General features: G+C 56.1%; 2 protein-coding genes across 7 annotated transcripts in view; one reads left to right on the top strand and one right to left on the bottom strand.

Moving 5' to 3' along the window:
* Positions 1 to 3,834: 3,834 nt before the first annotated feature.
* LOC138837765 (stathmin-3) lies at positions 3,835 to 11,514 on the bottom strand. Of its 2 annotated transcripts, none has more exons than XM_070036745.1 (5): positions 11,251 to 11,514; positions 5,744 to 5,839; positions 5,326 to 5,501; positions 4,649 to 4,840; positions 3,835 to 4,109 (listed from the first exon to the last, which is right to left on the bottom strand). In XM_070036745.1, the coding sequence occupies exons 1-5, from the start codon at positions 11,267 to 11,269 to the stop codon at positions 4,050 to 4,052; spliced, it is 543 nt and encodes a 180-aa protein (XP_069892846.1). In that variant the 5' UTR covers positions 11,270 to 11,514; the 3' UTR covers positions 3,835 to 4,049. The 2 variants fall into 2 exon arrangements, with proteins under 2 accessions (XP_069892846.1, XP_069892847.1); XM_070036746.1 differs by lacking the exon at positions 11,251 to 11,514 and adding an exon at positions 9,342 to 9,531.
* Positions 11,515 to 17,522: 6,008 nt separating this feature from the next.
* Positions 17,523 to 27,283, top strand: part of LOC138837761 (regulator of telomere elongation helicase 1-like) — a 28,448-nt gene continuing 18,687 nt past the window's right edge. For all 5 annotated transcript variants that reach the window (XM_070036732.1, XM_070036734.1, XM_070036733.1 and 2 more), the window contains exons 1-8: positions 17,523 to 17,696; positions 18,381 to 18,626; positions 19,785 to 19,983; positions 20,302 to 20,395; positions 21,520 to 21,601; positions 21,823 to 21,883; positions 23,404 to 23,479; positions 25,933 to 26,017. In XM_070036732.1, coding sequence (XP_069892833.1) covers positions 18,525 to 18,626; positions 19,785 to 19,983; positions 20,302 to 20,395; positions 21,520 to 21,601; positions 21,823 to 21,883; positions 23,404 to 23,479; positions 25,933 to 26,017 — 699 coding nt within the window. In that variant the 5' untranslated portion in view covers positions 17,523 to 17,696; positions 18,381 to 18,524. The remainder of the gene's footprint in view (positions 17,697 to 18,380; positions 18,627 to 19,784; positions 19,984 to 20,301; positions 20,396 to 21,519; positions 21,602 to 21,822; positions 21,884 to 23,403; positions 23,480 to 25,932; positions 26,018 to 27,283) is intronic.

The following is a 27,283-nucleotide window of genomic DNA, read 5'->3' as shown; positions in this document are numbered from 1 at the left end:
CAGCCTGGGCAGGAAAGTCCATGAGACTCTTATCTCCAGTAAACCAATAGAAAACCAGAAGTAGTGCTGTGGCTCAAGCTGGAGAGTGCTGGCCTTGAGCTGAAGAGTACAGGGACAGCGCCCAGGCCCAGAGTTCAGGCCCCGAGAAAATAAATAAAATCCTATCCACCTAGGAAGCTGATATGTGAGAATTGGTGTTCAAAAGTCAGACGTGGGGTTGGGAATGTGGCCTAGTGGTAGACTGCCTGCCTAGCATGCATACACAGAAAAATCTGGAAGTGGCGTTGTGGTTCAAGTGGTGAGTGCTATCCTTGAGCAAAAGAAGCTTGAGGATAGCTTGAGTTCATGCCCCAAAATGGGTTGGGGGGGGGAACGGGCAGGAGGGGCACACGGATTGTGAAGAAAAGTCCCAACACTCTCATCTCCAATTAATCAGTGAAATGCTGGACTTTATGTGTGGCTCAAGTAGAAGATACGCAGCTGTTAACGGAAAAAGCCAAGCACAAGCTCTGAATTCAAGCTGTGGTACCAGCACAGGAAGAAAATGTAAATGAGATTTTGTCCATGCTGCTGTTCGGGTTATTGTCGTGTTTATTGTGGAACTAAATGACATTAATGGTCAAAATGTTGAAAGGGTCAGGGCACAGGGATTGAGGGACCGCTGGAAACATGGTGGGCCTGCTTCTTGGTCAGAGGGGAGCTAGGACCCAAAGTCGGGGGACCCCATTTCCCTTCTTCACCCATGCTCCCTGTCTCCCTGTTCCTCCCTGCTGCCACCCAACTCCAACTTCTAGAAGGCCTGAAAGGGAAATAGATAATGTGAGGTTCTTTCTGCAGGACCCCATTGATCATGGAGATCAAGCATTAAGCACCTCCAACTGCAGCTTCTTTCCAATGCCTGAACTTAGTCTTCATTTGCATATGGATGGTCCCTGCAGGTGAGCTCTGTCTGCAGAGGGTATGGGGAGTGCTCTCAGAAGGATTAATTTCCTTGTGGGGCTGTTTACATTCATGTTCCCTTGGAAATTGCATGTGAAATCCTAATCCACCAAAATGTTTTTATAAAAGGTAGGACTTTTGTAAGATTACTGATGCACTTTTAAAAGGAACACTAGAGAGATGCTTTGCCTACCTACAAACAAGTACAAAGTAAGAACATGCTATTTCTGAGCCAGGGAACAGCCCTCTTCAGGCACTGAATCTGCCATTTCATGATCACGGATTTACAACCTCCATAACTGGCAGTAAATTTCTGTTGTGTTTAAGCTACATTAGGTTTATTTTGTTATAGCAGCCTGAGCAATCTAAGACAGCCATTGTTAAGTGAGCAACCAGAAAATAGAAAAGCTTCCCAAAAAAGATGATCCTTGACAGGGATTGTGAACCAGCCTGAAGGCTCTCACCAGACACAGCTGGTGCCAATGAGCACCCGACAGTTGCTAATAGTTCTGGAATATGGTCAGAGCCACATACCACACAGGAGTTCATGTAGGAATGAGAGTGAATACTTCATCAAGTAAGGGGAAAACAGGACAGTTCTTCCTTAGAGTGGAATTCCAGTAATCAGCATTAGTGGCTGTCACTGGCAGTTGTGAAAAGTAGTCAGCAAATTTGACATGAACAGGATTTGCCTGGTCTCCCCTAAGATACTTATATTCACTTTATGCTACTATGGTAACTAATTACTTCAAATTTTGTGGCTTAAAAGTTTTTAACCAGTTTTGGTGGCTGATACCTATGTAGGCTTACCATCTATTCAAAATACCAGAATAATAGGTGGCCTGTAACACTTCTCTTTGCCAGAAATGCCTTTCAGTTCCTATCTCCATATATCCATGAAGAATTTGCAGTTTCTTAACATCCCAATGGAGAAATACAAATCGCCCCTTGTTGTCCTTTTTTTTTGTTTTTGTTTTTGTCAGTCGTGGGGCTTGAACTCTGGGCCTGGGCGCTGTCCCTCAGCTCTTAAGCTCAAGGCAAGCACTCTACCACTTGAGCCACAATGCCACTTCTGGTTTTCTAGTGGTTTTTATTGGAGATACGAGTCTCACAGATGTTCCTGCCCAGGCTGGCTTTGAACCGAGATCCTCAGATCTCAGCCTCCTCAGTAGCTGGGATGACAGGCATGAGTCACCAGTGCCCAGGTTGTTGTCCATTTTTGTAACTTAACTAGCTGCTGTGATTCTTCCACTTGTCTGCTTCTAGTGGCAGTCTGTCCCTTAATATTTATTGATTTTAGTTTCCCAGTCTCATCTACATTGCCTCAAAAGAATGTGGAATTGCCACCATTTGGGAAGACGACATGAAATAAGATGCTGGAAACATAGAAAATCTCGGGGCTGGGAAGGTGGCTCAGTGGTAGAGCGCTTGCCTTGCATGCATGAGGCCCTGGGTTTGATTCCTCAGCACCACATAAGCAAAAAGAAAAAAAACTGGAAGTGGCGCTGTGGCTCCAGTGGAAGAGTGCTAGCCTTGAGCTGAAGAGCTGAGGGACAGCACCCAAGCCCAGAGTTCAGGCCCCACAACCAGACCAAAAAAAAAAAAAAAAGAAAGAAAATCTCATGAAATGTACAGTCCTCAGTTAATATAGTGTCAGGATTATTTTCTGGTGTAACTGGATTGGGCACATGTAGGATGCTTACGTTAGGGAAGACTGTGTGAAGTATATGTAGAAACTCTTATTTTTACAACTGTTTATATGTTTGAAGTTAGTGCATGATGAAAAGGTTTTTCTTTGTTGTTGTTTTCCAGTCCTGGGGCTTGAACTCAGGGTCTGGCACTGTCCTTGAGCTGCTTTTGCAGTGCTCAAGGCTAGCACTCTACCACTTGAGCCACAGTGCCACTTCCAGGTTTTTCTGTGTATGTGGTACCAAGGAATTGAACCCCAGGCTTCATGCATGCAAGGCAAGCACTCTACCATTAAGCCACATTCCCAGCCCCAAAAGTTATTTTCTGGCTTTTTGGTGATACGGATTAGACTAAAGGCTGGTCGCAGGTCAAACATTTGATCTACTCCTGAGCTGCACTCCAAAAACCAGTAACCACTGGAGCCAGGCAATAGTTTCAGGTAAATAAGAGAAATCCACAGGGGGGAGTCAGCAAAGCTTGTCAGCTGGTAAGTACAAAACTGGCAAGCACTGGGAATTGTGAAGGAGTGATTCCAGAGGTGGTGATAAAGACACACACCTAATGTCAGCCTGGAGTGTAAGCACTCGCTCACAGTGTGCTCACAGTTCCCTGACCCATGGGGAGCTCAGAGTACATGGAACAATGCAGTCATTTCTAAAAACACTGGTGTTTTCTCTGTTCGTTCAATTTTTGGTTTTAGTATGTGGATGAGATGGGTCTCAGCACAGGAGAGCTGCCACATGGGAGAAATCTCTGGGTCCCACAAAAGCTCCATGTTGGGTTCCAGCCTGGCTCCTTGTTCACTCTGGGGTCTGTCATGTAGAAACAGGAAGAGGGGTGGTGGGTGCCGACACAGGTCCCGAGCCCACTCACACCCCGCTAGGAGTTCACGCACAGTGCCCCGCAGTGTTGCGTGATGAAGCTGAGGACCAGCGATCGTGAAGGGGCGCGTCCTCCTCACTTTACGCCCAGCAGCCGGCAGGGTCCCGCTCAGGCCCGGGCCTGGGCTGCGGGGGGCTGTGTGGGGGGGAGGGTGCGGGCACAGCCCGGCGCAGGTGCGCTCCCGGCGCCCGCACAGGCCCGGAGGACCCCCGTTAGCACGCCCAAGGCCGCCGGGCCCCAGCCAGCCGTGGGCGGCACCCGAGGGGACGCGGCCGCCGCCGTCCCGCAGGAGGGCCCCAGACACGAGCACGACTCCTCTCCGGGCCACTTCCACTAGCTTTATTAAGGTTGCCAACACATCCACTAAGAGGGCCGGCCACGCCCGGCCTGGCGTCGGACCCCTCCGGGGCCGCGGCCGGGGACACTACGAGGGCGCGGGGGGGGCCGCTGGAAGCGGGGGGGGGGGGTGCGGAGGACAGGGCGGGAGAGGAACCGAAGGCGCGTGCGCACCGCTGGGCGGGCGGCCGCGGGCGCGCGCCTCAGCCCGACCGCTCCTCCCGCTGCTCCTTGTTCCTGCGCACCTCGGCCGCGTGCAGCTCCTGCGACGAGGGACGGGCTTGAGACGGGCCTGGGCCACCGGAGAGAGGGCGCCCCTTCCCGGAGCTGGACTTCAGAGCCAGCTCGCCCACTCCGGGTCCCACTAGGGCCCGGTTCCGGACCGGCGTGCGCTTCCTCAGTGCCCGACAGAAGGTGCGGTGCGGTAAGGTGCGCCCCGCCGGGCCCGCCCCTCAAGCTCCGCCACTGACCCGCTCACTGAGTACGAGTCCCCGCGGAGCGACAGGCCCCGCCCCCAAGCTCCGCCCCGACCCCACCCCCTCAAGCTCCGCCCCAGGCCCCGCCCCTCAAGCTCCGCCACTGACCCGCTCACTGAGTACCAGAGTCCCCGCGGAGCGACAGGCCCCGCCCCCAAGCTCCGCCCCGACCCCACCCCCTCAAGCTCCGCCCCAGGCCCCGCCCCTCAAGCTCCGCCCCCAGATCCCGCCCATCGAGCTCCGCCCCAGGCCCCGCCCCCAAGCCCCGCCCCCAGATCCCGCCCGTCAAGCTCCGCCCCTCGAGCTCCGCCGCAGGCCCCGCCCACCTTCTCCCGCAGCCGCTCGCGCAGCGCCGCCAGGTGCGCCTCGCGGATCTCCTTGCTGAGCTCCATCTTGTAGTTGAGCTTCTCTTCTGCCTGGCGGCTGAAGTTGTTGTTCTCCTCCAGCGCCTTGTGCAGCACCTCGCGCTCGTGCTCACGCCGCTCCGCCAGGTGCTTCAGCACCTGTGCCTCCTGAGTCTGCGCGGGGGGCCGGGGCGGAGGCTCAGACCCGCCCTCCCGGGACCCCGCCCTCCCGGGACCCCCCCCCCCCCCGCCTTCCCGGGAACCCGCCGGAAGCCTAGCCCCGCGCCGCCTGGGCTCGGGCTGGCTCGTCTCCGCCGCGCCCCGCAGCGCGGCTGCCCCGGCCCGATGCCCGGGGTGCGGTCCCGGGGTGCGGGCAGAGCTGCCGGCGCCAGTCGCGCCCCGCTGGGGAAGGGCTGCGCGTGGCTCCCCGCACCCCTGCCCCGGGCTCCCGCCGTGGAGCTGGCTGGGCGGAGGGGACGGAGCCCACACCGTCTTCCGGGACCCCCGCCTGACACCCCGTCGTCCACCCCCCCCCGTGTGTGGTTCCGCCTCCCGCTGGCCGGCACCCGCCCCTCCTCGGATCCCCGGGTCACCGCCCTGCCCCTTCCGGCTCCGGGCCTGGGGCCTCCTCCGCCAGAACTCCTGCCGGGGTTGCTTGCCTTCCTCCGCTCCTCGGCGGCCTCCAGCCTCTTCTGCAGCTCTTCCAGGGAGGCATCCTTCCTCTTGGGGGGAGAGGAAAGCACAGGGCTCTCCGGGGACAGGTCAGAAGGTGACTTGAGGATGACCTCAAAGCTCTGACCAGAAGCTCGCTTGTCCAGCTGCTTCACCTCCATGTCTGCAGAGCAAGACCAGACGGGAGGTTCAGAAGGCCAGAGACAGGGACAGGGTGAGGGGCACGCCCCCCCACAAACCCCAGTCAAAGGCTGAGGGAGGGGTGCAGCTGCTTGACACCCCCTCCCAGAAGCACCCTCTGCAGAAGTCACCAGGTCATAGGAGTCAGAAGGGCCACAGAAGCAGGAGAAGGCAGGCGGGCAGTACCCAGCTGGGTAGGGCCAGCAGCAAAGTGGGCACACTTACCCCCATACTGGTAGATGGTGTTGGGGTGAGGCTGTGAGTAGAAGCAGGAGCAGATTAGTGACAGCACGGACAGCTCCTTCATCTTCTCCTTGTAGGCTGTGGGTGTGAGGCCAGGGTGAGCAGGGGCCATCACCCACTGACCCTGTACCCGAGCTCTGCCTCTCAGAGTCGCACTACTGCCTCTGGCGTGTCTCCCTGTCTCTCTTCTGACTCTGGAATTTGAGTCTGGCAGTGTCTCTCTGCATGGTGCTCAAACTCAGGTCCTGGGTGCTATGAATTTTTTTTTTTCTCAAGGCTAGTGCTCTACCACTTGGTGGTTCAATGGATATGTGTCTTAGAGACTTTTCTTTTTTTGGGGGAGGGGTCCGGTTGTGGGTCTTGAACTCTGGGCCTGGGCGCTGTCCCTCAGCTCTTCAGCTCAAGGCCAGCACTCTACCACTTGAGCCACAGCGCCACTTCTGGCTTTTTTCTTTTTGCTTACGTGGTGCTGAGGAATCGAACCCAGGGCCTCATGCATGCAAGGCAAGCGTTCTACCACTGAGCCACCTTCCCAGCCGGTGTCTTAGAGACTTTTATGCCCAGCCTTCACTGTTGTTTGTCTTTGTTTTTGTTGGTGAAGGTCATGGGGATTGAACTCTGGGTCTTGTCGCTGTCCCTCAGCTCTTCAGCTCAAGGCAAGTGCTCTACCACTTGAACCACAGGGCCACTTCTGTTTTTCTGATAGTTAATTGGAGATAAGATAAGAGTCTCACGGACTTTCCTGCCTGGGCTGGCTTTGAACCGTGATCCTCAGATCTCAGCTTCCTGAGTAGCTAGGATGACAGGCGTGAGCCCCCGGTGCCCTCCCCTTCATGGTTCCCGAACGCTTCCATCTCTCCACTCCGGTGGTTTTCTCTTGGCTTTTCCATGGCATTCTCCTGCATCTCTCTGTTTGTTTTGAGACAGTGTTGCCATATAGCTGGGGGTGGCCTCACACTCTCAATCCTTCCGCCTCCGCCTTCAGAACACTTGTGTTCTGCACACTAGTGGGCTTGTTCTACCATGCCCAACTTGTGTCTTCTCCCTGCCTGTAGTTGTTTGTGTTTATGTTCTACCAAAATTCACATACTGGAATCCTAACCTCCTCACCACAGTGCTGGGAAGTGAGACCTTTGGAAGATGAGGTGGTGATGACCATGGAGCACTGCTGGATGGGACTTGTGCTCTTATGGCACAGGGTCCTGAGTGCTCCCTCAGCCCTTCCAGTGTGTGAGGACACAGGAAGAAGGAAGCATCTACGAACCAGAAAGCAGTTCTCACCAGAAAACCAAGTGTACCCTGACCATGATGGTCTCATCTCTCCTCATTTATTCTGTGAGGAATGAATGTATGCTGCCCTGGAGCCAGCAGCCTCGGGTGTTTTGCTGTGCCAGTCTGGACACACTAGGACACTTTTTGCTCTGTATGTGATCATGGGGCTTGATCTCAGGGCCTGGACACTATTCCTGAGCTTTTTTGCTCTAGGCTGTTACTCTACCAGATCAGCCACAGCTCCACTTCTGGCTTTTTAGTAGTTTAAGTTTTTGGAGATGAGAGTCTCACAGACTTTCCTGCCTGGTCTAGTTTTTAATCAGGATCCTCGGATCTCAACCTCCTGAGTAGCTAGGAGTACAGGCCCAATGTCCAGACTAAGGCACTTGTATCTGTCTTTCTGCCTTCCTGAGTCGCCTGCCATTGTGTTTATCACCTTGTTTGTCTCTGGCCACAGCCCCTCTGGTGTGGTCTGGTCTTCTGGTTGTCTTTCTCTACAATTCTGTGTCACTTCTCTCTGTGGCTTGTATGTCCCCCATTACAACCTTCCCTCTCCCTTTCCAACTCATGCAGACAAAATTATCCATCGCTTTCATGACGAGGGCCACCACCCGTGTAAGCAGTATCCTCACCTTCTCTCCTGTTCTTCCTCTTAGCCTGCTGTGTTTCTTGCTTTGTTGCCCAGTCTGAGCTTGAAATTTTGTTTAAATTGGTCCTTTCTAGGTATCCCAAATAGCAAGAGCTACCAAAATGTACATCTGTGCTTGACTGGGCAATCCCTTCTGAGCTGTCTGACTGAAGCTCTCAGTCCTCCCTGATTTCCCCAGGAATAGGATAGCTACTGAGAGACAAAGCCAGGCTTTTGCCCTTCCATGTAGGCTTGGGCCCCAGGTGCCATCATGGACAAAGAGAAGAGATGTATCCATTCAGCACCACAGCCCACATCTTGCCCTTCTAGATCAAGTGCCTACCAGCCAGTGTTCCTGCTTGAGTCCAAGCAGAAAAAGAGATGAACCTGGCAATGATATCCCTGACCTCATGTCAGAGAAGATGTCTCCTGCTCGAGGATTAATCTGGCTGTTCATGGTTCATTCTCTGTGAGCCAACTCCAGCTTAGGCATGTGGCCCATTGTTTCAGCAATGCCCAAGAATTCTGTAACCTACCCTGTTCCATAGGGGAGACAGTGGGGCCCGGCTTACAGGGAGACATGAGGATCATTCCTCAAAGGACAGTTCCAGATGGTCTATGTTCCTTCCATCAGGCTAGCAGCTTCCCAAAACTAGAAGACTCTAAGACCCAGGCAGCAGCCTCCTGGGCTGAAGATAAGCTTTTTTTTTAAGCTCTGAGTCTGGACACTGTCCCTCAGCTCTTCAGCTCAAGGCAAGCCCTCTACCACTTGAGCCACAGCGCCATTCCTGGTTTTCTGGTGGTTTACTGAAGATAAGTTTCACAGACTTTCCTGCCCAAGCTGGCTCAGCCTCCTGTGTGTGAGCCACCATTGCCCAGCTGAAGATAAGCCTTCTTACATTGGAAGAAGGAATCCAGTTGCTGTGTACAGGTATCTACCCGTGTCTTTTGAAAAGACAGGTAAGAATTTGCACAAGCATTTAGATGGACAAGAAACTTTCTGGTCACATTTCACACAGACGGTTTTTAAACTGTGTTGATGTGGAATTGGGAAAACTGTTAGTGTAGAAAGAGGACACAGAAGAAATGACCAAACACTTTGTGATGAACTGGATCTTTCCACAACCTTTCAGCGAGTGTTTATATTTGATCTAATTTCCTGCTGACCTGGACTAATTTGAAAGCAACACAGAGCCAAGAGGCTTTCAGGGAGCAGAAAGGAATCCCAGGGAAGACCAGAACCAAGGAGAGGTTCTGAGGGGAAGAAGCCACGTCTCGCTCATTGTCGTCAAGAGGGTTCAAAGAGAAATGGAAAGAGGGTCAGGAGGGGAACAGGCCTCAAAGAGCTTTGGCTTGACTTGTGGTTTTATTCTTTAAAAAGCAAAATCTACTCGTGAACTATTTGTGTTATTGAAGCAAATTCAACAAGGGAAGCAGAAGCCCTGTTTACAGGCAGCATCCGGTCAAAAGACGGGGGCATCCAGCCCTGTGCTCAGGGTGAGAGAGGGGGGGCGGGTAAGAGAACCTCTGGGCTGGAGCAAGGATGAACCTGCATCCAAGGAGAGGCCAGGAAGGAGGGGGCTTGACTCAGCCCCCACCTTCCTGTTAACAGACTCCGGAATGATCTCTCAGATCATTCTTCCTCTTCACGCCTCCAAAACCCCAAATGGATTGTCTTACGGGCCAGTACTTGGGGCTGGATATCTTCTCGGAGGTCCTCCGCTTGTGCCTGAAAGGTACACAGGAAAAGGGCTGCAGCTGGCTGCAGACAGGGAGCAGCTTAAGGACCTGGTAGCGGTCACCTGCTCCTGGCAGGCCCTCGGGGTCAGGGAGGCCGGCCGGCCAAGAGCCCTGCGCCGTCGGGAGAGATGCGGAGAAGGCCTGGGGGCCGGTGCGCGGTCGGCGCTGGGGAGGGAGGAGGAGCTACAGACGCGGACACAGTTCGGCGCCGAGGGCCCCTGCGGCGCTTCCTTCCCGGAAGACGCGTCCTCGAGGAGCCAACGGGCCGGAAGAGGACGGGCGTGGCCCGACCCTGCGGGAAGCGGAGCGGGCTTCGGGGCGGGGAGCTGGCCCGCAGCCAGCCCGGCGGGGTAGAGAAGGCGTCCCGGGCCGAGACTGGCGCCTAGGCGCGCGGCGCGGGAGATCTGGGGATGCGCCGGAGGCCGGGAGGCTGGGAGAGCAGGGTGGGCCAAGAAGCCACGCACGGGGAGCTTCCCGAGGGCGCGGGAGGGCCGGGGACCCTCAGCCGGGCGCGCCGGTCACCTCCTCGCCAAACCCGGCTCCGGGGGCGCGGGGGGACCGCGGTGGGAGCTGCTGCGGCGGAGCTTGGTGGTGCGCCCGCGGGCTGCGGGCTGCGGGGCGGAGGCGGCGGCCGGGACAGCCGCCCGCACACACAGGTGCTGGGGGGGGGGGGGGGGGGGAAGGAGCCGCCAGGGTGGGCGTGGCGAGGGCGGACCCTCATGATGGGGCGTGGCGAGGGGCGGGCCGCCGGTGTGGGCGTGGCGAGGGCGGGACCGCCGTGTGGGCGTGGCGAGGGGCGGGCCCTCATGATGGGGCGTGGCGAGGGGCCGCCGGGTGGGCGTGGCGAGGGCGGGGCCGCCGGGTGGGCGGGGAGCGTGGCGGAGCTCCCCAGCGTCCGGGCCGCTCTCGGGAAGGCGGGCTCCCTGGGAAGGTTCGGGAATGAACCCCGCATTCCGGCCGCTGGCCCCGGAGCCACGGTGCGAATGGCGGCGCGCCAGACGGGCGCCGCGCTCCGTCCTGCTTGCCCTGCGATTCCGCCTTGCTCTCTCCGGGCCCCTCCGTACTTCCCTCGCCCCCTCCTGCAGAGGGCCCCGCCCTTTCTACTAACGCCCCGCGGGCACACACCCCGCGCACGTGCACGGCGGGCACACACCCCGCGCACACGCACGGCCGGCACACACCCCGCGGGCACACACCCCGCGCACACGCACGGCCGGCACACACCCCGCGCACACGCACGGCCGGCACACACCCCGCGGGCACACACCCCGCGCACACGCAGGGCGGGCACACACCCCGCGCACACGCACGGCCGGCACACACCCCGCGGGCACACACCCCGCGCACACGCAGGGCGGGCACACACCCCGCGCACACGCAGGGCGGGCACACACCCCGCGCACACGCACGGCCGGCACACACCCCGCGGGCACACACCCCGCGCACACGCACGGCCGGCACACACCCCGCGCACACGCACGGCCGGCACACACCCCGCGCACACGCACTGCCGGCACACACCTCGCGCACACGCAGGGCGGGCACACACCTCGCGCACACACCCCGCGGGCACACACCCCGCGCACACGCACGGCCGGCACACACCCCGCGGGCACACACCCCGCGCACACGCAGGGCGGGCACACACCCCGCGGGCACGGGCGCGCTTCCGGAGCCTCGGCCCGCGCCAGGTCTGCGGTCCCTGCGGCAGGAACTCCCCCCCCCGCGCCTGCATCACGCACCGCAGGGCCCGCGCCCCGCCCGGCGAGCGCTGCGGGCCCGGTCCGGCCCGGCCACCCCCGGCCTCCCGACCCGCGGCCACCCTTGCGACCCGGGGCCCGGCTCCTACCCGACACGGTGCTGGCCATGGTGCTGGCGGCGGCCGGGGCTCGGAGGCCGGAGAGACGCGGGCGGCGGCTGGAGCTGCAGTCAGCGAATGCGGCAGTGCCGGGCGGGAGGGAGCGGGAGGGAGCGAGGGCAGGGCGCGCGCGCGGGGCGGGAGGACGAGAGGAGGAGAGGAGCGAGGGATGGAGAAAGAAGAGGGAGGGACGGAGGAAGGCTGCAGAGAGGATGGACGGAAGGACAGAGAGGATGGAGGGAGGAGAGGGGGGAGCGAGGGGGAGAGAGGAGAGGATTGGATTGGCAGGGAGGCGGCCAGGAAAGATGGAGGAGGGGGAGGGGGAAGGAGGGGGAGGAAGAGGAGAGGCGGCAGGGCTGTCTCAAGCCCCCAGTCCTCCACCCACCACCGTGTGTGGTTTGGGAGGGTGTGGGGGTGACCCTGCCCCCCGTGGGCCTGGCAGAGCCGGGGCGTAGCTGAGCCAGAAGAGGCTGGAACACACGGATTTATGGGCCACAGAAGGCGGGCACCGGCATGGAAGGGCTCCTAGGAACATCTCCTCCGTGCCCAGGAGGTAGAAAGGGTCTGCGTAGAGAAAGGGACGTGGGGTGTGAGGTGAGAATGAGGCAGGTTCCAACCCCAGCTCTGACATTTTGTTTTCTGACTCCTCTGGGCTTTATTTCTTGGTATGAGAGGAAGCCAGGATACCAGACCCCAGCAGGTGGAGGAGGGTGTGCAAGCGCTGGAAGGCAGGGGCAACCTCACCCGTTTCCTCTGAAGCCAAGAGGAGAAGGGTTTGCTCTACAAGTTATTCACTCCTAGACGTGTGAGGAAATGAGACAGGTCAGAAAGGTGAAAGTTAGGGATGAGCCTAACCCTAAGGGTGCCTGGGTCACCAGGCTTGCAAACTCTTCTGCCTCCATTCATACCAGGTCTGGGACTATGGATCTGATGCTTACAGAAAACCATCAGAAGGAATTTCACCCAATGGGTCTGACCTAATTACAGAAGCTCTTTATTTTTTTTGGGGGGGGGTCCAGTCGTGGGGCCTGAACTCTGGGCCTGGGCGCTGTCCCTCAGCTCTTCAGCTCAAGGCTAGTGCTCTACCACTTGAGCCACAGCGTCACTTCCGGCTTTTTTTCTTTTTTGCTTTTGTGGTGCTGAGGAATTGAACCCAGAGCCTCATGCATGCAAGGCAAGCACTCTACCATTGAGCCACCTTCCCAGCCCCTACAGAAGCTCTTTAAAAGGGCTGAGAATGTGGCTTAGTAGTAGAGTGCTTGCAAGCCTAGCATGCATGAAGCCCTGGGTTCGATTCTTCAGCACCATATAAACAGAAAAGGCCAGAAGTGGTGCTGTGGCTCAAGTGGTAGAGCGCTAGCCTTGAATAAAGAAGCTCAGGGCGGTGCCTAAGCCCTGAATTCAAGCCCCAGGACTGGCAAAAGAAAGAAAGAAAAGCAGTGCTTCCTCTCAAGGTTGGAAAAGTCCAAGGGATTTGAAACAAGAAAGGTTCTCGGCTCCTGAGATGGAGGGGCCAAGTGGAAGGAACATAAGAGGTGCTTCCAACATGCAGTTAGCAAGACCTCAGTGCTACATTCACAGGGAGTGAATTCTGCCACCATGAATGAACTTGAGAACAGGTTTGTCTGAAGAGCCTCCAGACAGAACTCACCTTAGCTGACAACCTCAATGCAGCCTTTGATTGCCAAGAGCTGTGCACTAATTCATAAGAGTTGTCTCAAACTGCTGAGTGGTACCAATCTGTTATAGACACACATAAACTTATAAAACTAACGCACATACACAGAGCAGTTCTGTGTGTGCATCCTTCATTGGAACTTAGCCTTGGTAGGGATCTGGGAGATAGAAGGAGCACACAAAGCTTCTAATTGGTGGTAGCCCCAGCACAAACAGCCGTTTCCTCAGGTTGAACCACTGCAGCTGCAGCTGTTATGATTCATGTGGTTTATATGAGGTCAGTGCAGGCACTTGAACTCAGGCTCAGATCAGCAGGTGTAACCCCCTCTGATCTTCCAGTCTCGTGGATTCGACAGGTACAGGGGACCGTGCCTGTCCTGTCTTGGGCCTGTGGATTCTTGTCTGGACCCCTAGGATCAACCTTGTCGGCAGCTCTTGGCACAGTGGTGGGCACACATTTGGTGCATCTGCTATGTCCAGGTTTTGACTTCTCACCATGTCAATTGCAGAAGTTCATGAGCAGCTGATTCAAATATATTTTTCCTGAACTGTGAGTTTATCAATCAGAGCCCCACACTGGTCTTCTCACAGGGGCAGCCTTGCACCTTAGAAGGGCAATTGATCATCCATTCAGCTGACATCTATGGAGCACGCAGTAAGACAAGATTAGAATACAGAAGTCCTAGCAGTTCTAGTAGAAACTGGCAATGAGCAGATCCCTGAAGCCAGATGTGGGTTTCCTTCGATTCCAGTTCTCTCCTTTCACTGACTTCAAAGCAGACGCCATCTCACATCTGGATGGATGGAACGGGGCCTTTTAGACTTGACTCCCGTCTTACTGGCTCCTTTGAGTCCTCACGCCCTCGAGGGTCTTTTGCTTCGCAGTCACATCTCAAATTTTCCGGTGCCAACATGACTTTTTCACACTGTTTCCAGACCACAGCTCAGCCTCTTCTGGCCTCTAGTCAAAGCAGCCCCATTTCCCTTCCTGGCACTCATTACACAATCCCATGTGGGACTGTCATGTCAATCCTGTGGGTCAGATGGACTATGTCCACTTTGAGAGCTTCTCTTGCCTGTGGAAGCAGACAACTCCAGTTTGCTGATTTGGTGGAGGTCCCTTTGCCTGCTGAGTGAGGCCTGCTGCAGTCAAATTCGGGTTCTGCACCCTCAGTCTCTTAGGGTTTTTTTTTGGGGGGGGGGTCCGGTCATGGGGCTTGAACTCTAGGCCTGGGCGCTGTCCCTCAGCTCTTCAGCCCAAGGCTAGCGCTCTACCACTTGAGCCACAGTGCCACCTCTGGCTTTTTTTTCTCCTGCTTACGTGGTGCTGAGGAATCGAACCCAGGGCCTCATTCATGCAAGGCAAGCGCTCTACCACTGAGCCACCTTCCCAGCCCCTTAGGTTAAGTTTTATGTGTTATAATTCACTGGCCTTGTGCAGGCTGCCTACCTATGTTGTGGGGCCAGAGTTGACTGAAGCAGCTAGCCAATCAGCTCATGGGCTTTGAGTCCTCAGGAAATAGCTGGGTCTCTGGGTTTGCCTGAAGAATCTCTGGACAGAACTCAGCTTAGCTGACAACTTCTTCATACTTCCCAGGGGACCAAATGTCCCCCAGGAATGAGCATCAAGGTAAAGGGTGGGATTTTTTTTGGGGGGGTCAATCATGGGCTTGAACTCTGGGCCTGGGTGCTGTCTCTGAGCTCTTCAGCTCAAGGCTAGTGCTTCACCACTTGAGCCACAGTGCCACTTTCTGGTGGATTTATTGGAGATAAAAGTCTCATGGAGGGCTGGGAAGGTGGCTCAGTGGTAGAGCGCTTGCCTTGCATGCCTGAGGTCCTGGGTTCAATTCCTCAGCACCACATAAGCAAAAAGAAAAAAGCTGGAAGTGGCGCTGTGGCTCAAATGGTAGAGCGCTAGCCTTGAGCTGCAGAGCTGAGGGACAGCGCCCAGGCCCAGAGTTCAGGCCCCACAACCGGACCCCACCCCCCCCAAAAAAAAGGTCTCATGGACTTTTTCTGCCCAGGCTGGCTTTGAAGCATGATCCTCAGATCTCAGCCTCCTGAGTAGTTGGGATTACAGGCATGAGCCACCAATGCCCGGCAAAGGGTGGGATTTCTGGCTTCTCCTTAGGTAATCTGTTAACCAGGCTATTTTTCAGTTGCTCACACGTAAAGGATGAATAATGAAAGAATGTGTGTTAGAGCTCTGTGTCACCTCATGCATAGAGGACTGAAACTCATGTTTGGTGCCCTTTCAAGTGTTGTGTAGCCTGTCATCTTTTCCCATTCTCTACAAAGAGCTAAAAGTGTCTGAGATAGTTCAAAAAAGTGGAGTGGACAATAGAAAGTGCCCCAAGTGTTTTTGTCCTTTTTTTAAATTTTTATTAATTTTTTATTGTGAAAATACTGTACAGAGGGGTTACAATTACATGGGCAAGATAATGAGTACATTTCTTATCAAGCATTGTAGCCTCCTCCTTTGTTTCCCCTTCCCATCCCTTCCCATCCTCCCCTCTCCACCCAATCCTCCCCGAAATATATATATATATATATATATATATATATATATATATATATATATTGGACCCGGCTGTGGGCCTGAACTATGGGCCTGGGTGCTGTCCCTCAGCTCTTCAGCTCAAGGCTAGTGCTCTACCACTTGGGCCACAGCACCACTTCCGGCTTTTTTTTTCTGCTTACGTGGTTGGTGCTAAGGAATCGAACCCAGGGCCTCAAGCATGCAAGGCAAGCACTCTACCACTGAGCCACCTTCCCAGCCCTTGGGATGTCCTTAAAAACTGTGCAGGCCCCTCTCTCCTGGGTCCCCCGTTTACTACCAGCCTGTGCTAAGTGCTTAGGATTCAGAAGAACCTCCTGTAACTACTGGGAGACATTGATTGGAAAAGAAGCTGGAACAAGCAGGGATAAAGAGAGGGGGTGGTAAGGACTGGTCTTGAGCAAGGGACACTCATTGCAGGTTTTATGGTGGGCTTGTAAGTGGCAAGTTAAAAGATGCTTTTGCTTGGGCTGAGAATGTGGCTTAGTGATAGAGTGCTTCCTAGCCTGCATGAAGCCCTGGGTTTGATTCCTCAGTACCACACACAGAAAAAGCTGGAAGTGGCAGTGGTGTGGTGGCTCAAGTGGTAAGTGTGCTGGCCTTGAGCAAAAGAGACTCAGGGATAGTGCCCAGGCCTTGAGTTCAAGCCCCTGGACTGAAGAGAGAGAGAGACAGAGAGAGAGAGACAGAGAGAGAGGAGAGGAGAGAGAGGGAGAGAGAGATGCTTTTGCTGGGCCTTGTGAATTACCCCCCCCCCCATTTTGTATCTGTGCACTTTGGTCTGAGTCAGTCACCTTGGGCTACGGGATAGAGAAGAGAGAAGATTCACAAATACCTTGTGTGGAAGGTACTTGTCTCCAACAGGCACGCTTTCACATCTCAAGAGGCCATTCCCCAGATAACTTGCTCGGGAACATCCACACAACTCCCCCAGAGATAGAGGCTGAGCTGGCGGCCTAGCAGCCACACCTTACTTGGTACAGCTTCCTGTCGTTCTTTACCTTTCTCTCCTGACTTAACCTAGCCTGGGCCCTGCCCCGAGGGCCCAGGAGGCTCGGCTAGCGCTGCTCTCCAAGCGCGGGCCTCCCCGCGGGGTGCGGGCCTCTGCCAGGGCCCAGCCTGGCCTCGGCACTTTGGGGGGGGGGTGCGGGCCTCTGCACTTTGGGGGGGGTGCGGGCCTCTGCACTTTGGGGGGAGGGGGTGCGGGCCTCTGCACTTTGGGGGGGTGCGGGCCTCTGCACTTTGGGGGGAGGGGGTGCGGGCCTCTGCACTTTGGGGGGAGGGGGTGCGGGCCTCTGCACTTTGGGGGGAGGGGGTGCGGGCCTCTGCACTTTGGGGGGAGGGGGTGCGGGCCTCTGCACTTTGGGGGGAGGTGCGGGCCTCTGCACTTTGGGGGTGGGTGCGGGCCTCCATCCGGGCCCAGCCTGGCCTCTGCACTTTGGGGGTGGGTGCGGGCCTCCATCCGGGCCCAGCCTGGCCTCTGCACTTTGGGGGTGGGTGCGGGCCTCTGCACTTTGGGGGGAGGTGCGGGCCTCTGCACTTTGGGGGGGGTGCGGGCCTCCATCCGGGCCCAGCCTGGCCTCTGCACTTTGGGGGTGGGTGCGGGCCTCTGCATTTTGGGGGGGGGTGCGGGCCTCTGCCCGGGCCCAGCCTGGCCTCTGCACTTTGGGGGTGGGTGCGGGCCTCCATCCGGGCCCAGCCTGGCCTCTGCACTTTGGGGGTGGGTGCGGGCCTCTGCATTTTGGGGGGGGGTGCGGGCCTCTGCCCGGGCCCAGCCTGGCCTCTGCACTTTGGGGGGGGGTGCGGGCCTCCATCCGGGCCCAGCCTGGCCTCTGCACTTTGGGCGGGCTCAAACAGTCGCGTTCAGACTCCAGCAGCAAAAGACGCCCCCGGCTGAGGCGGGAAGCCGCGCAGGCGCGCGGGGAGCGGCGCCGGCCTGGCCCAGGGGCAGGGCCGAGACACCGGACGTGACGCGAGTGTGACGTAGGGAGTGTGTGACGCAGGGGCGGTGCGCCCAGAGACCCCGAGAGGCTCCGCACCCGGGCCGGGCCGCGCGGCCCCGGAACGGTTTCCTCCGGGGGCGTTAAGCGGAGGACCGGAAGTGGGGCCGGAAGTACCCGGCGGACCGCAGCAAGTGAGCACCGCGGCCCGCCAAGTCCGAATTTGCAGACGGCGCGGGACGCGGGAGCTTCGCCCGGAGCCGGTCCGTCCCCGGGGCGGAGGCGCGGGGCTCCGCGCGGCGCGCAGGCCTGAGGCCTGGCTTCCGTCCGCAGGGGCCGCGGCGCTCCCCGGAGCTCGGGCTTCTGCGCCGCGTGCGCGCTCAGCGGAGCGGGGGCGGGGCGGGGGGGGGAGGCGCGGGCCGGGACTGCACAGACTTGTGTCCCGGGACGCCTTTTCGCTACTTTGGCAGCAAGGAAATCCCCTGAGCCGCGGCGGGCCGAGGAGGCCCGTAGCGTGCTCGCCCGGGGTCCTGCTGAGGCTGAGTCCACCTCCTTTTCTGAGCAGGGTGGAGGTCTGGGGAGGGCCTACTCGGTTGTCATCAACCCAAGGCTCCCCCTAAATAGGGAATAACACGGGGATGGGAAGGTGGCGCCGTGGTAGAGCGCTTGCCTCCCATGCATGAGGCCCCGGGTTCGATTCCTCAGATCACATAAGCAGAAAAGGTCGGAAGTGGCGCTGTGGCTCGAGTGGTAGAGCGCTAGCCTTGAGCTGAACAGCTAAGGGTCAGTGCCCAGGCCCAGAGTTCAGGCCCCACGACTGACAAAAAAAATAGAAAAAAGGAAAAATAAAGTGCAGGGTATAACATGCTGGCCTTTTGCCCTCCAAAGGAAGGTCTTCCAGAAATTGCTGACAAAAGAATCTCTTGCCTTTCCCGTGTCTGTTGTAGGGATTTCTGTAGAGAGCACATGATGACCCAGTTCCACATGCTGGCATTACTTACCTGAGGAGGCTGAGACGCCAAGATACTCAGAGGGGATCCAGACAGCCTTCATCTCAGCCCACCATTGTGCTATCCTGAGACCAGGCTGCTATGCCCAAGATAGTTCTGAATGGTGTGACAGTGGACTTCCCTTTCGAGCCCTACCAGTGTCAACAGGAGTACATGACCAAGGTCCTGGAATGTCTCCAGAAGGTAAAGCCACAGAGGCGTTTGTTTGAGGGTAGGTCAGTGGGGTAAAAATTTAGTGGAGATCTAGGACACCTCTTCTCCAGCACATTCCAGCCAGGCCCTGCATTCTACCATCAATAGGGTTTCAAGGTGGGTAGGAGATTCTCCATCAGTCAAGTGAACAGAAGAGATGATTCTTCATGGGGGTGTTAGGTGTGCCTTGGGACCCTCTGAGTAGATAGCATCTGAGCCGATACCAGTGGATGGAGAGTGGCTATCATATCAGGAGAAAGTGTTTCCATATAGAGGAGCCTACTCTTTCTTTGGGAGGTCTTTGAATCCCAGAGGTGTGCAGGGAAGTAGAAGAGGGCAGGTTACTTACTGCCGGGTTTCTTGGGGTGTGCTCCTGTACCCTGCTCACCCTTCCCCGCTGTAGTTTCTTGTTGAGAACTCTTATATAGGCCATCAGATTCAGATGGGACAGGGTGAGTGCCTGGATCCAGAATTGCAGAACAGTTTCCTATTTTGAGACTTGACACTTAATTAGTCATCTTACTATTTATATTAGGCTGAAAAACGTTGCCACATTTTGGGTAATGCTCTGAAAATTGTTTGCTAATTTAATTGGTGTCTTGTAGGGCAGGAGTGGGAAATGTTTTATGGACTTTTGTTCCTTAGAACTTTTGCTACCTGAGGGTGGGGTGGGCTATGCCTTTTTCTTTTGTTGTTATTGTTGTTGTAGGTCATGGGGCTTGAACGCTGGGCCTGGACACTGTCCCTGAGCTCTTCAGCTCAAGGGTAGCGCTCTACCCCTTGAGCCTTGGCACCACTTCCTGGGTTGTACCTCTTAAAAGAGTCATCCTGCCGGGCGCTGGTGGCTCACGCCTGTAATCCTAGCTACTCAGGAGGCTGAGATCTGAGGATCGCGGTTCAAAGCCAGCCTGGGCAGGAGAGACCATGAGACTCCTATCTCCAATAAAACCACCAGAAAACCGGAAGTGGCGCTGTAGCTCAAGTGGTAGAGCGCTCGCCTTGAGCTGAAGAGCTAAGGGACAGCGCCCAGGCCCAGAGTTCAGGCCCCACGACCGACAAAAAAAAAAAAAAAAAAGAGTCATCCTCTTGCTTGCCGGGCTGTCTCCCAGCCTCCCCTCTTCTTTGCACTCTGCTTCCAATCCCATTCAGAAGGTGAACGGCATTCTGGAGAGTCCTACGGGCACTGGGAAGACGCTCTGCCTCCTCTGCACTACGCTGGCCTGGCGTGAACACCTCCGCGACGCCATTTCTGCCCGCAAGATTTCCGAGAGGGTGCAAGGGGACCTTCTTCTCCATCAGCAGTTCTCATCCTGGGGGAACACCACTGCTGCTGCTGGAGACACCATAGGTGACTCTTTTCCTGGGCTCTCCCTCCTGACCTTGTGTGGGGACAATTGGGAAAGGATGGACCCAGGAACAGGGCTAGTCCATCTGGCCTAATGTTGTTTTCTGCAGAGTTGAAGAGAATTTTGTACCCTCAACTTCATTTCTATCTAGAGAGTAAAGTAGGGTAAGAGCTTTTTCTGGAATTAGGGCACCACAGGTATCCACATCTGTGCGGGGTTCATGGTTGTTGGCAGGGCTGAGTTAGCTTAATTCTGCTTGTGTAAACACATGAGAACATTGCCTGAAGTCACCCCTTTTACTCTTTCTTATGCTTGGACAGATTGCTACGCAGACATTCCAAAGATCATCTATGCTTCCAGGACCCATTCACAGCTCACTCAAGTCATCAGTGAGCTTCGGAGCACCTCCTACCGGTGGGTTAGCAGCTTTACACCTGTCTTATTAGCACAGTGAGCTTGGTGTGGGGCGAGCGTGTATGTGTGTAGGAGGTGAAGCCTGCTGCTTGTAAAAAGACAGCTTTGTGGGGCTGGGAAGCTGGCTCAGTGGTAGAGCGCTTGCCTTGCATGCCTAAGGCCCTGGATTTGATCCTCAGCATCATATACGCAAAAAGAAAAAAGCCGGAAGTGGTACTGTGGCTCAAGTGGTAGAGCACTAGCCTTGAGCTGAAGAGCTGAGGGACAGCGCCCAGACCCAGAGTTCAGGCCCCATGACTGGACACCCCCCCCCCAAAAAAAAAAAAAAAAGACAGCTTTAGCTCAGTGGAAGAGCCCTTGCTTGGCAAGTACAATGCCCTGAGTTTTACCCTCAGATTTTTGGGGGAAAAAAACCCAAAAACAATCTTCAGGAAAAAGAAAGTACTACTCTGTGTTGGTGGTTACTCAGGAGGCTGAGATCTGAGGATTGTAGTTCAAACCAGCCTAGGCAGGAAAGTCCATGAGACTCAACTCCAATTAACCACGCAAAACTGCAAATGCAACTGTGGCTCAAAGTGGTAGAGCAAAGAAGAGCTCAGGGACAGCACCCAGGCCCTGATTCGAAGTGGTAGAGCACTAGTCATGGGTACAAAAGCTTAGGGACAAAACCTAGGCCCTGAATTCAAGCCCCAATTCATGACCAACCACCCCTCCGCCCCCCCAAAAAAAACAACTTTGGCCTCGTTCTCTAGGCTCCTTGTGGGTTATAGGGGCCAGCACTGTGTGTGTGTGTGTGTGTGTGTGTGTGTGTGTGTGTGTGTGTGTCTGTCTGTCTGTCTGTCTGTCTGTGTCTCCCTGTCTGTCCAGCTTCATTCATGAAGGGAGACAGGGCTGCCTCTTGCCAGTTCCCAGCCGAGTCTTGGAATCCTGCCTGTGCTCCTGTGTGGGACATGGATAGCAGATTGTTCTGTTGAGCCTTTCCTGCCTTACCTCCCACCTCTGTCCTGAGATGGTCACATTGCAGCCACTCTTGCCACCAAACTCCCATGTGCTCCTTTGAGTCTCCACACAGCTCACATTGCTGGGCCCGGCTGCTGGGTCTTGACCCCTTGGCTCTCTGCCAGGCCTAGGGTATGTGTGCTGGGCTCTCGGGAACAGCTGTGCATCCACCCTGAGGTGAAGAAGCAAGAGAGTAACCACCTGCAGGTAAGCTGCCACCTCCACGGCTCTGTTGGGCTGGTGGTGCTTCCGGTTTTCAGGCCCTCGCTGTGTGCCAGCAGATGTTGACCACAGGCTTTTTGCCTCCTCGTGGTCGCAGCCAAGATTTAAAGTTTGTTGGGGGCAGGGCATGGAGAGGAGCTGGCAAGGGCTTGAGGATAGATGGCCCTTTCTCGGGCATCTTATGGCTTTCTCTGCTCTTCTTGGAGATCCACTTGTGTCGCAAGAAGGTGACTAGTCGCTCCTGTCATTTCTACAACAATGTAGAAGGTAAGCCTTCCCACCTGGTCCTGCATTCGTACTGGCTTGAGGCACAGTCACCTCTTCTCTACCCTACCTGCGTCGCATGGGCAGGGGGCTTTGCTGTAGCTCCCGTGGGAATGTGTCCGGCCAGTGTTCCACTCCGGAGGTCAGTGGGCACTGCTCAGCTGGCACTGGCATGGGTCCTGAGGCATAAGGGGAGGTTTGGGCCATAGCATCAGTGCCCATGCTGTCCCTGAGCCAACGCTTCCACTCCCTGGCCTCTGCCCAGGCCTGAGAGCTGCAGTCCAGCCCCCTCTTGGGTTTGACTCCTTACTGCTTAGCTTTTTAGAAGGTTGCCCAGCTGCTCTGGCCTGTTATGAGTTCTCTAGCAGCTGGCCAGCCCTGGCTGTCTTGGGAGCAAGCTGAAGCCCATGAGGGCTCCAGGAGGAAGGGGAGATCTTTGCTCATCAGGAGAGACGCTGCCAGTTGAAACACTGCCTGGCCACACCTCCTTGGGCCTGGAAGGGAAAGCAAGCATGGGGCTAGCACCTCCACTCAGGACTCACTTTTGGTGGGGATCTCTCCATGCCTGTCACCCCTCTTGGCCTGCTTCTTTTTTCTGCTCCCCACTACGCTCGCTTGCTCAGCTCTGTCTAGGAAGTATAGCAAGCTGGCTTTCAGCTGCAGCATGTGTTGATTGGCTGGTCTGCTGCTGTGCCCCGCCCCTGCCAGTCCTGCTGTCCCTGGGGGGTTCGGGGGAAGTGCCTATATGTGTGCGTAGTTTGTGTGTGCTTTCTGGCCTCCGCAGGTAAGGACTGGGCCTTCATCTGTCCCAGGAAGGGGAAGGGCAAAGCAACGCAGTAGGTCAGGGCACGGAAAGGAGGCTCTTTATCTTCCATATGTGGTTGCCTTCAGACTCTGGGACACTTGATAGAAGTTCCTGGTCTTGCGCACGTGATGTGGGGCCCAGAAGTTAGCAGTTTACTTCCCCAGGGTAGTCCCGTGGCCAGGGCAGGACAGCCATCAAGGTCCTTTCTGTTCTGGGCCTTGCAGCTAGCATGGGTGGCACCAGTACCCAGGCTGCTGTCCTGAGGAAGAGGATGGACCTCCCCTGGCCCTGCCAGCTCCCCGCTGGCTGTGACACGCCAGCTTCCTCCCGGTGGCAGCGCAGGGGCTGGGAGGGTGGTGTTCTCACAGGTCACGTTCTCCGTGTCCCTCGTGACGTGAGCCGTTAGGCTCTTCCCAAACTGTTTCCGAAGGCTCCTCCTGCCCTGGAGGTAAAGAGGGTGCCTGGGCCCGTGGGGTCTGTTTTGGCATTTGTCTGAGTCCTCCCTCGGCATCAGGCTGGCCACTGCCTGCTGGGTGTGGCGCTCGGCTCCCTTGGGCTCTCTTCCTCCGGGGTCCTCTCCTGGGACCCAGCCTCCAGGCCAGGTAGGGCATGTCCCACTTGGCCTGTTGCATGGGAGCGCATTTGTCCTGGGCGTCCATGCTCATGGGACCCTCAAATGGCCCCTGAGGTGTGTACTGACCCTGTGTCTTTTCTACAGAGAAAAGCCTGGAACAGGAGCTGGCCACTTCCATCCTGGATATTGAGGACCTTGTCCGAGGCGGGAGCAAGCACAAGTGAGACCCTTCCCTTCCCATCGAATGGTGTGCACGGTCGATCGTTGTGACGTGGTTGGGAGGCGCCGTGCGTTTACGGTAGACGTGACGTGGGAGGGAGGCGCCGTGCGTTTACGGTAGATGTGACGTGGGAGGCGCCGTGCGTTTACGGTAGACGTGACGTGGGAGGGAGGCGCCGCGCGTTTCCTCTTCACGTTGTGACGTAGTTGGGAGGCGCCGCACGTTTTCTCTTCAGGTTGTGACGTGGGAGGGAGGCGCCGCGCGTTTTCTCTTCAGGTTGTGACGTGGGAGGGAGGCGCAGCGCGTTTTCTCTTCACGTTGTGACGTGTTGGGAGGCGCCGCGCGTTTCCTCTTCACGTTGTGACGTGACGTGGAGGGAGGCGCCGCGCGTTTTCTCTTCACCTTGTGACGTGGGAGGGAGGCGCCGCGCGTTTTCTCTTCACCTTGTGACGTGGGAGGGAGGCGCCGCGCGTTTTCTCTTCACGTTGTGACGTGACGTGGGAGGCGCCGCGCGTTTTCTCTTCACGTTGTGACGTAGTTGGGAGGCGCCGCGCGTTTTCTCTTCAGGTTGTGACGTGGGAGGGAGGCGCCGCGCGTTTTCTCTTCAGGTTGTGACGTGGGAGGCGCCGCGCGTTTTCTCTTCACGTTGTGACGTGTTGGGAGGCGCCGCGTGTTTCCTCTTCACGTTGTGACGTGACGTGGGAGGCGCCGCGCGTTTTCTCTTCACGTTGTGACGTGACGTGGGAGGCGCCGCGCGTTTTCTCTTCACGTTGTGACGTGACGTGGGAGGCGCCGCGCGTTTTCTCTTCACGTTGTGACGTGACGTGGGAGGCGCTGCGCGTTTTCTCTTCACGTTGTGACGTGACGTGGGAGGCGCCGCGCGTTTTCTCTTCACCTTGTGACGTGGGAGGCGCCGCGCGTTTTCTCTTCACGTTGTGACGTGACGTGGGAGGCGCTGCGCGTTTCCTCTTCACGTTGTGACGTGACGTGGGAGGCGCCGCGCGTTTTCTCTTCACGTTGTGACGTGACGTGGAGGGAGGCGCCGCGCGTTTTCTCTTCACGTTGTGACGTGACGTGGGAGGCGCCGCGCGTTTTCTCTTCACAGTTTCACGGCAGACTCGTGATGACACGGGGCGCCGCGCGTTCTTTGCTTTCTGTAGAAGTGACGGCTGCCCGGTTCACTCGGTGCAGAGCTAAGCGCAGTGACAGAGGAAGCCCCCCTTCCCTCTGGCCCTCACCCCCACGGCAGCCGCTGTGGACAGAGGCTGTGTGATTTAGAAAAACACACCCGGAGCCAGGCATCCCCGCGGGGACAGACAAGCCCCTCTACTTCTTAGGTACAGTTAACCAGCAACAAGCCGGAGCTGGAGGCAAGGCTCAAGTGACGGAGTCACCCCTGGAACAGGAGTTTAAGGTCCTGAGTTTAAGCTCTAGTACAGGCACAGGGAGATAGGGAAAGGAGGAGGAAAAGGGAAGAGAAAGGGGAGAGTTTTCTTTGTGCTTATTCTGCAACGTCCTTTACCACTTAATACACTTGGAGTTCCCGTGTGGGTAACTTAGCTCCCTTCTGATAGAGCATATCTCCATTGGGCACAGTATTTGAGTAGCCAACTCAAACACTTGAGGCCCTAACTTCCATCTCCAGCACAGAAAGGGAAAGAGGGAGGGAGAGAAAAAATTCTGCTCTTTTTTGTTGTTGTTGGTCGTGGGGCCTGAATTCTGGGCCTGGGCGCTGTCCCTCAGCTCTTCAGCTCAAGGCTAGCCCTCTACCACTTGAGCCACAGCGCCACTTCCGGCTTTTTCTGCTTATGTGGTGCTGAGGAATGGAACCCAGGGCCTCATGCATGCAAGGCAAGCGCTCTACCACTGAGCCACCTTCCCAAGCCCAAAAGTTCTGCTTCTTAAATTAATTATTATTTGTGGCAGTCCTAGGGCTTGAACTCAGGGCCTGGGCACAGTCCCTGAGCTTTTTAGCTCAAAGCTAGTGCTCTATTACTTGAGCCATAGTTTCACTTCAAGCTTTTTGGTGGTTAGTTGGAGATAATTGTCTCATGAACTTTCCTGCCTAGGCTGGCTTCAAACTACAATCTTCAGAGCTCGGTGTCCTGAGTAAGTAGCTAGGGTTACCGACATAAGCCACCAGTGCCTGGCACCCTACCTGCCTTTTTTGTTTTTTGTACTTCTGTGTTGTTTTTTTTCCCTGATGATTCAGGAACAGGCCGGGATTTTGTTGATTTTTCGCACACTTTGTTGGTTTTGTGGTGATAGGGTTGAACTCGGGCTTTTCTCCTGGCCTCACAGAGTTTTGAAGTAGGTGATATTGTCAAGGAGCTGTTACCGCACGGGTGCTGCCTGTGCCAGCTCTGCTGGAGGCCTGTGTGCAGGGTGAGGGCTCCTCCTCCCCCACGTGCCCATGTGGGCACTTACAGGCTCTTCTCTCCCTTTTCTCCCAGAGCATGCCCTTATTACCTTTCTCGGAACCTGAAGCAGCAAGCTGACATCATCTTCATGCCATACAACTACTTACTGGATGCCAAGGTGAGGAGCTGATGACTTCCAATGTCCAGGGGATGTCCCTAGACTGGGGAGTCAACCACGGAAAGGAAACCAGGAGCGAGCCTCTGCTGCTCAGGCCCTCAGAGCCGCAGCTGAGGGTGGGTCCTGCCCCTCCATCTTTCATTAGGGGCCAGAAGCGGATCTGATGGGACTGTGAACAGCTGTTGGTTCTGAGCAGCCTGAGCACAGGCAGGCTGGTGGTGAGGAGAGTATCAGGTAGAGCCTCTGGGTCAGGGCCTAGCTTCGGTTCTGGCAGGAGGTACAGAGAACACAGGAGATAGGAACATTTTCCTGTTGTCAGTGGTTTCTTTCTAGTATGTTTTTGTGGTACATCTTTTTGTTCCTCACCCTTCATTTATCATGGTCTGTGTATCAGTGGCTTATCCTTTCACTGTTATGTTTTGGTCAGTTGTGGGGTTTGAACTCAGGGCCTGGGCATTGTCCCTGAGTCTCTTTGTACTCAAGACTAGCATTCTACCACTTGAGCTACAGTGCTACTTCCTGTTTGTTTGTTTGTTTGTTTTTTCAGTTGTGAGGCTTGGGCGCTGGCCCTCAGCTCTTCAGCTCAAGGCTAGCACTCTACCATTGAGCCATAGCTCTACTTCCAGCTTTTTCTGCTTATGTGGTGCTAAGGAATTGAACCCAGGGCCTCATGCATGCAAGGCAAGCATTCTACCACTGAGCCACCTTCCCAACCCCTACTTCCTGTTTCTGAGTGGTTAATTGAAGATAAGAGTCTCATGGGGACTTTTTTGCCCAGGCTGGCTTTGAACTTCAGTCCTCAGATCTCAGCCTGCTGAGTAGCTAGGATTATAGGCAAGAGCCACTGGCACACGGTAGCTCTTAAAAGCCAGAGGGGGGAAAGTGGAGACAGTCTGTGGATGGCAGATAGAGCAGAGCAAGCGAAGCTGTAAATGGGTTAGATAGAGGTTAGACGAGGTGCCCCGTAGCAGAGCACCTTCGCAGCAGTGGAACAGGGCGGGTTTGAGGCATGCGGTTCTGGTAAGGTGTGCTGTGGTTGGCACCTGAGGGAGTCGTGTAAGAACTGCTGCAGGCGTGGGTCTGAGCTCCATCTCCACGGCTAACACGATAGTTGCATGGAAATGGGAGTGGTTTGCAAGAACAAGACAGTTCTGTCTTGTTTAAGCTTTGTTTTTTGTTGTTGTTTTTTAAAAAATTCCAGTAGTGGTGTTTGAACTTGGAGCCTTGGGGCTCTTCTACACCAGACTTTTCTTCTCTAGGCGATAG

Source organism: Dipodomys merriami, unplaced genomic scaffold (assembly GCF_024711535.1).
Source record: "Dipodomys merriami isolate MVZ:Mamm:240054 unplaced genomic scaffold, mDipMer1.0.p SCAF_275, whole genome shotgun sequence".
NCBI lineage: Eukaryota > Metazoa > Chordata > Mammalia > Rodentia > Heteromyidae > Dipodomys > Dipodomys merriami.
Note: the sequence above shows the minus strand (reverse complement) of the source record. Positions and strands in the feature narration are given on the sequence as shown.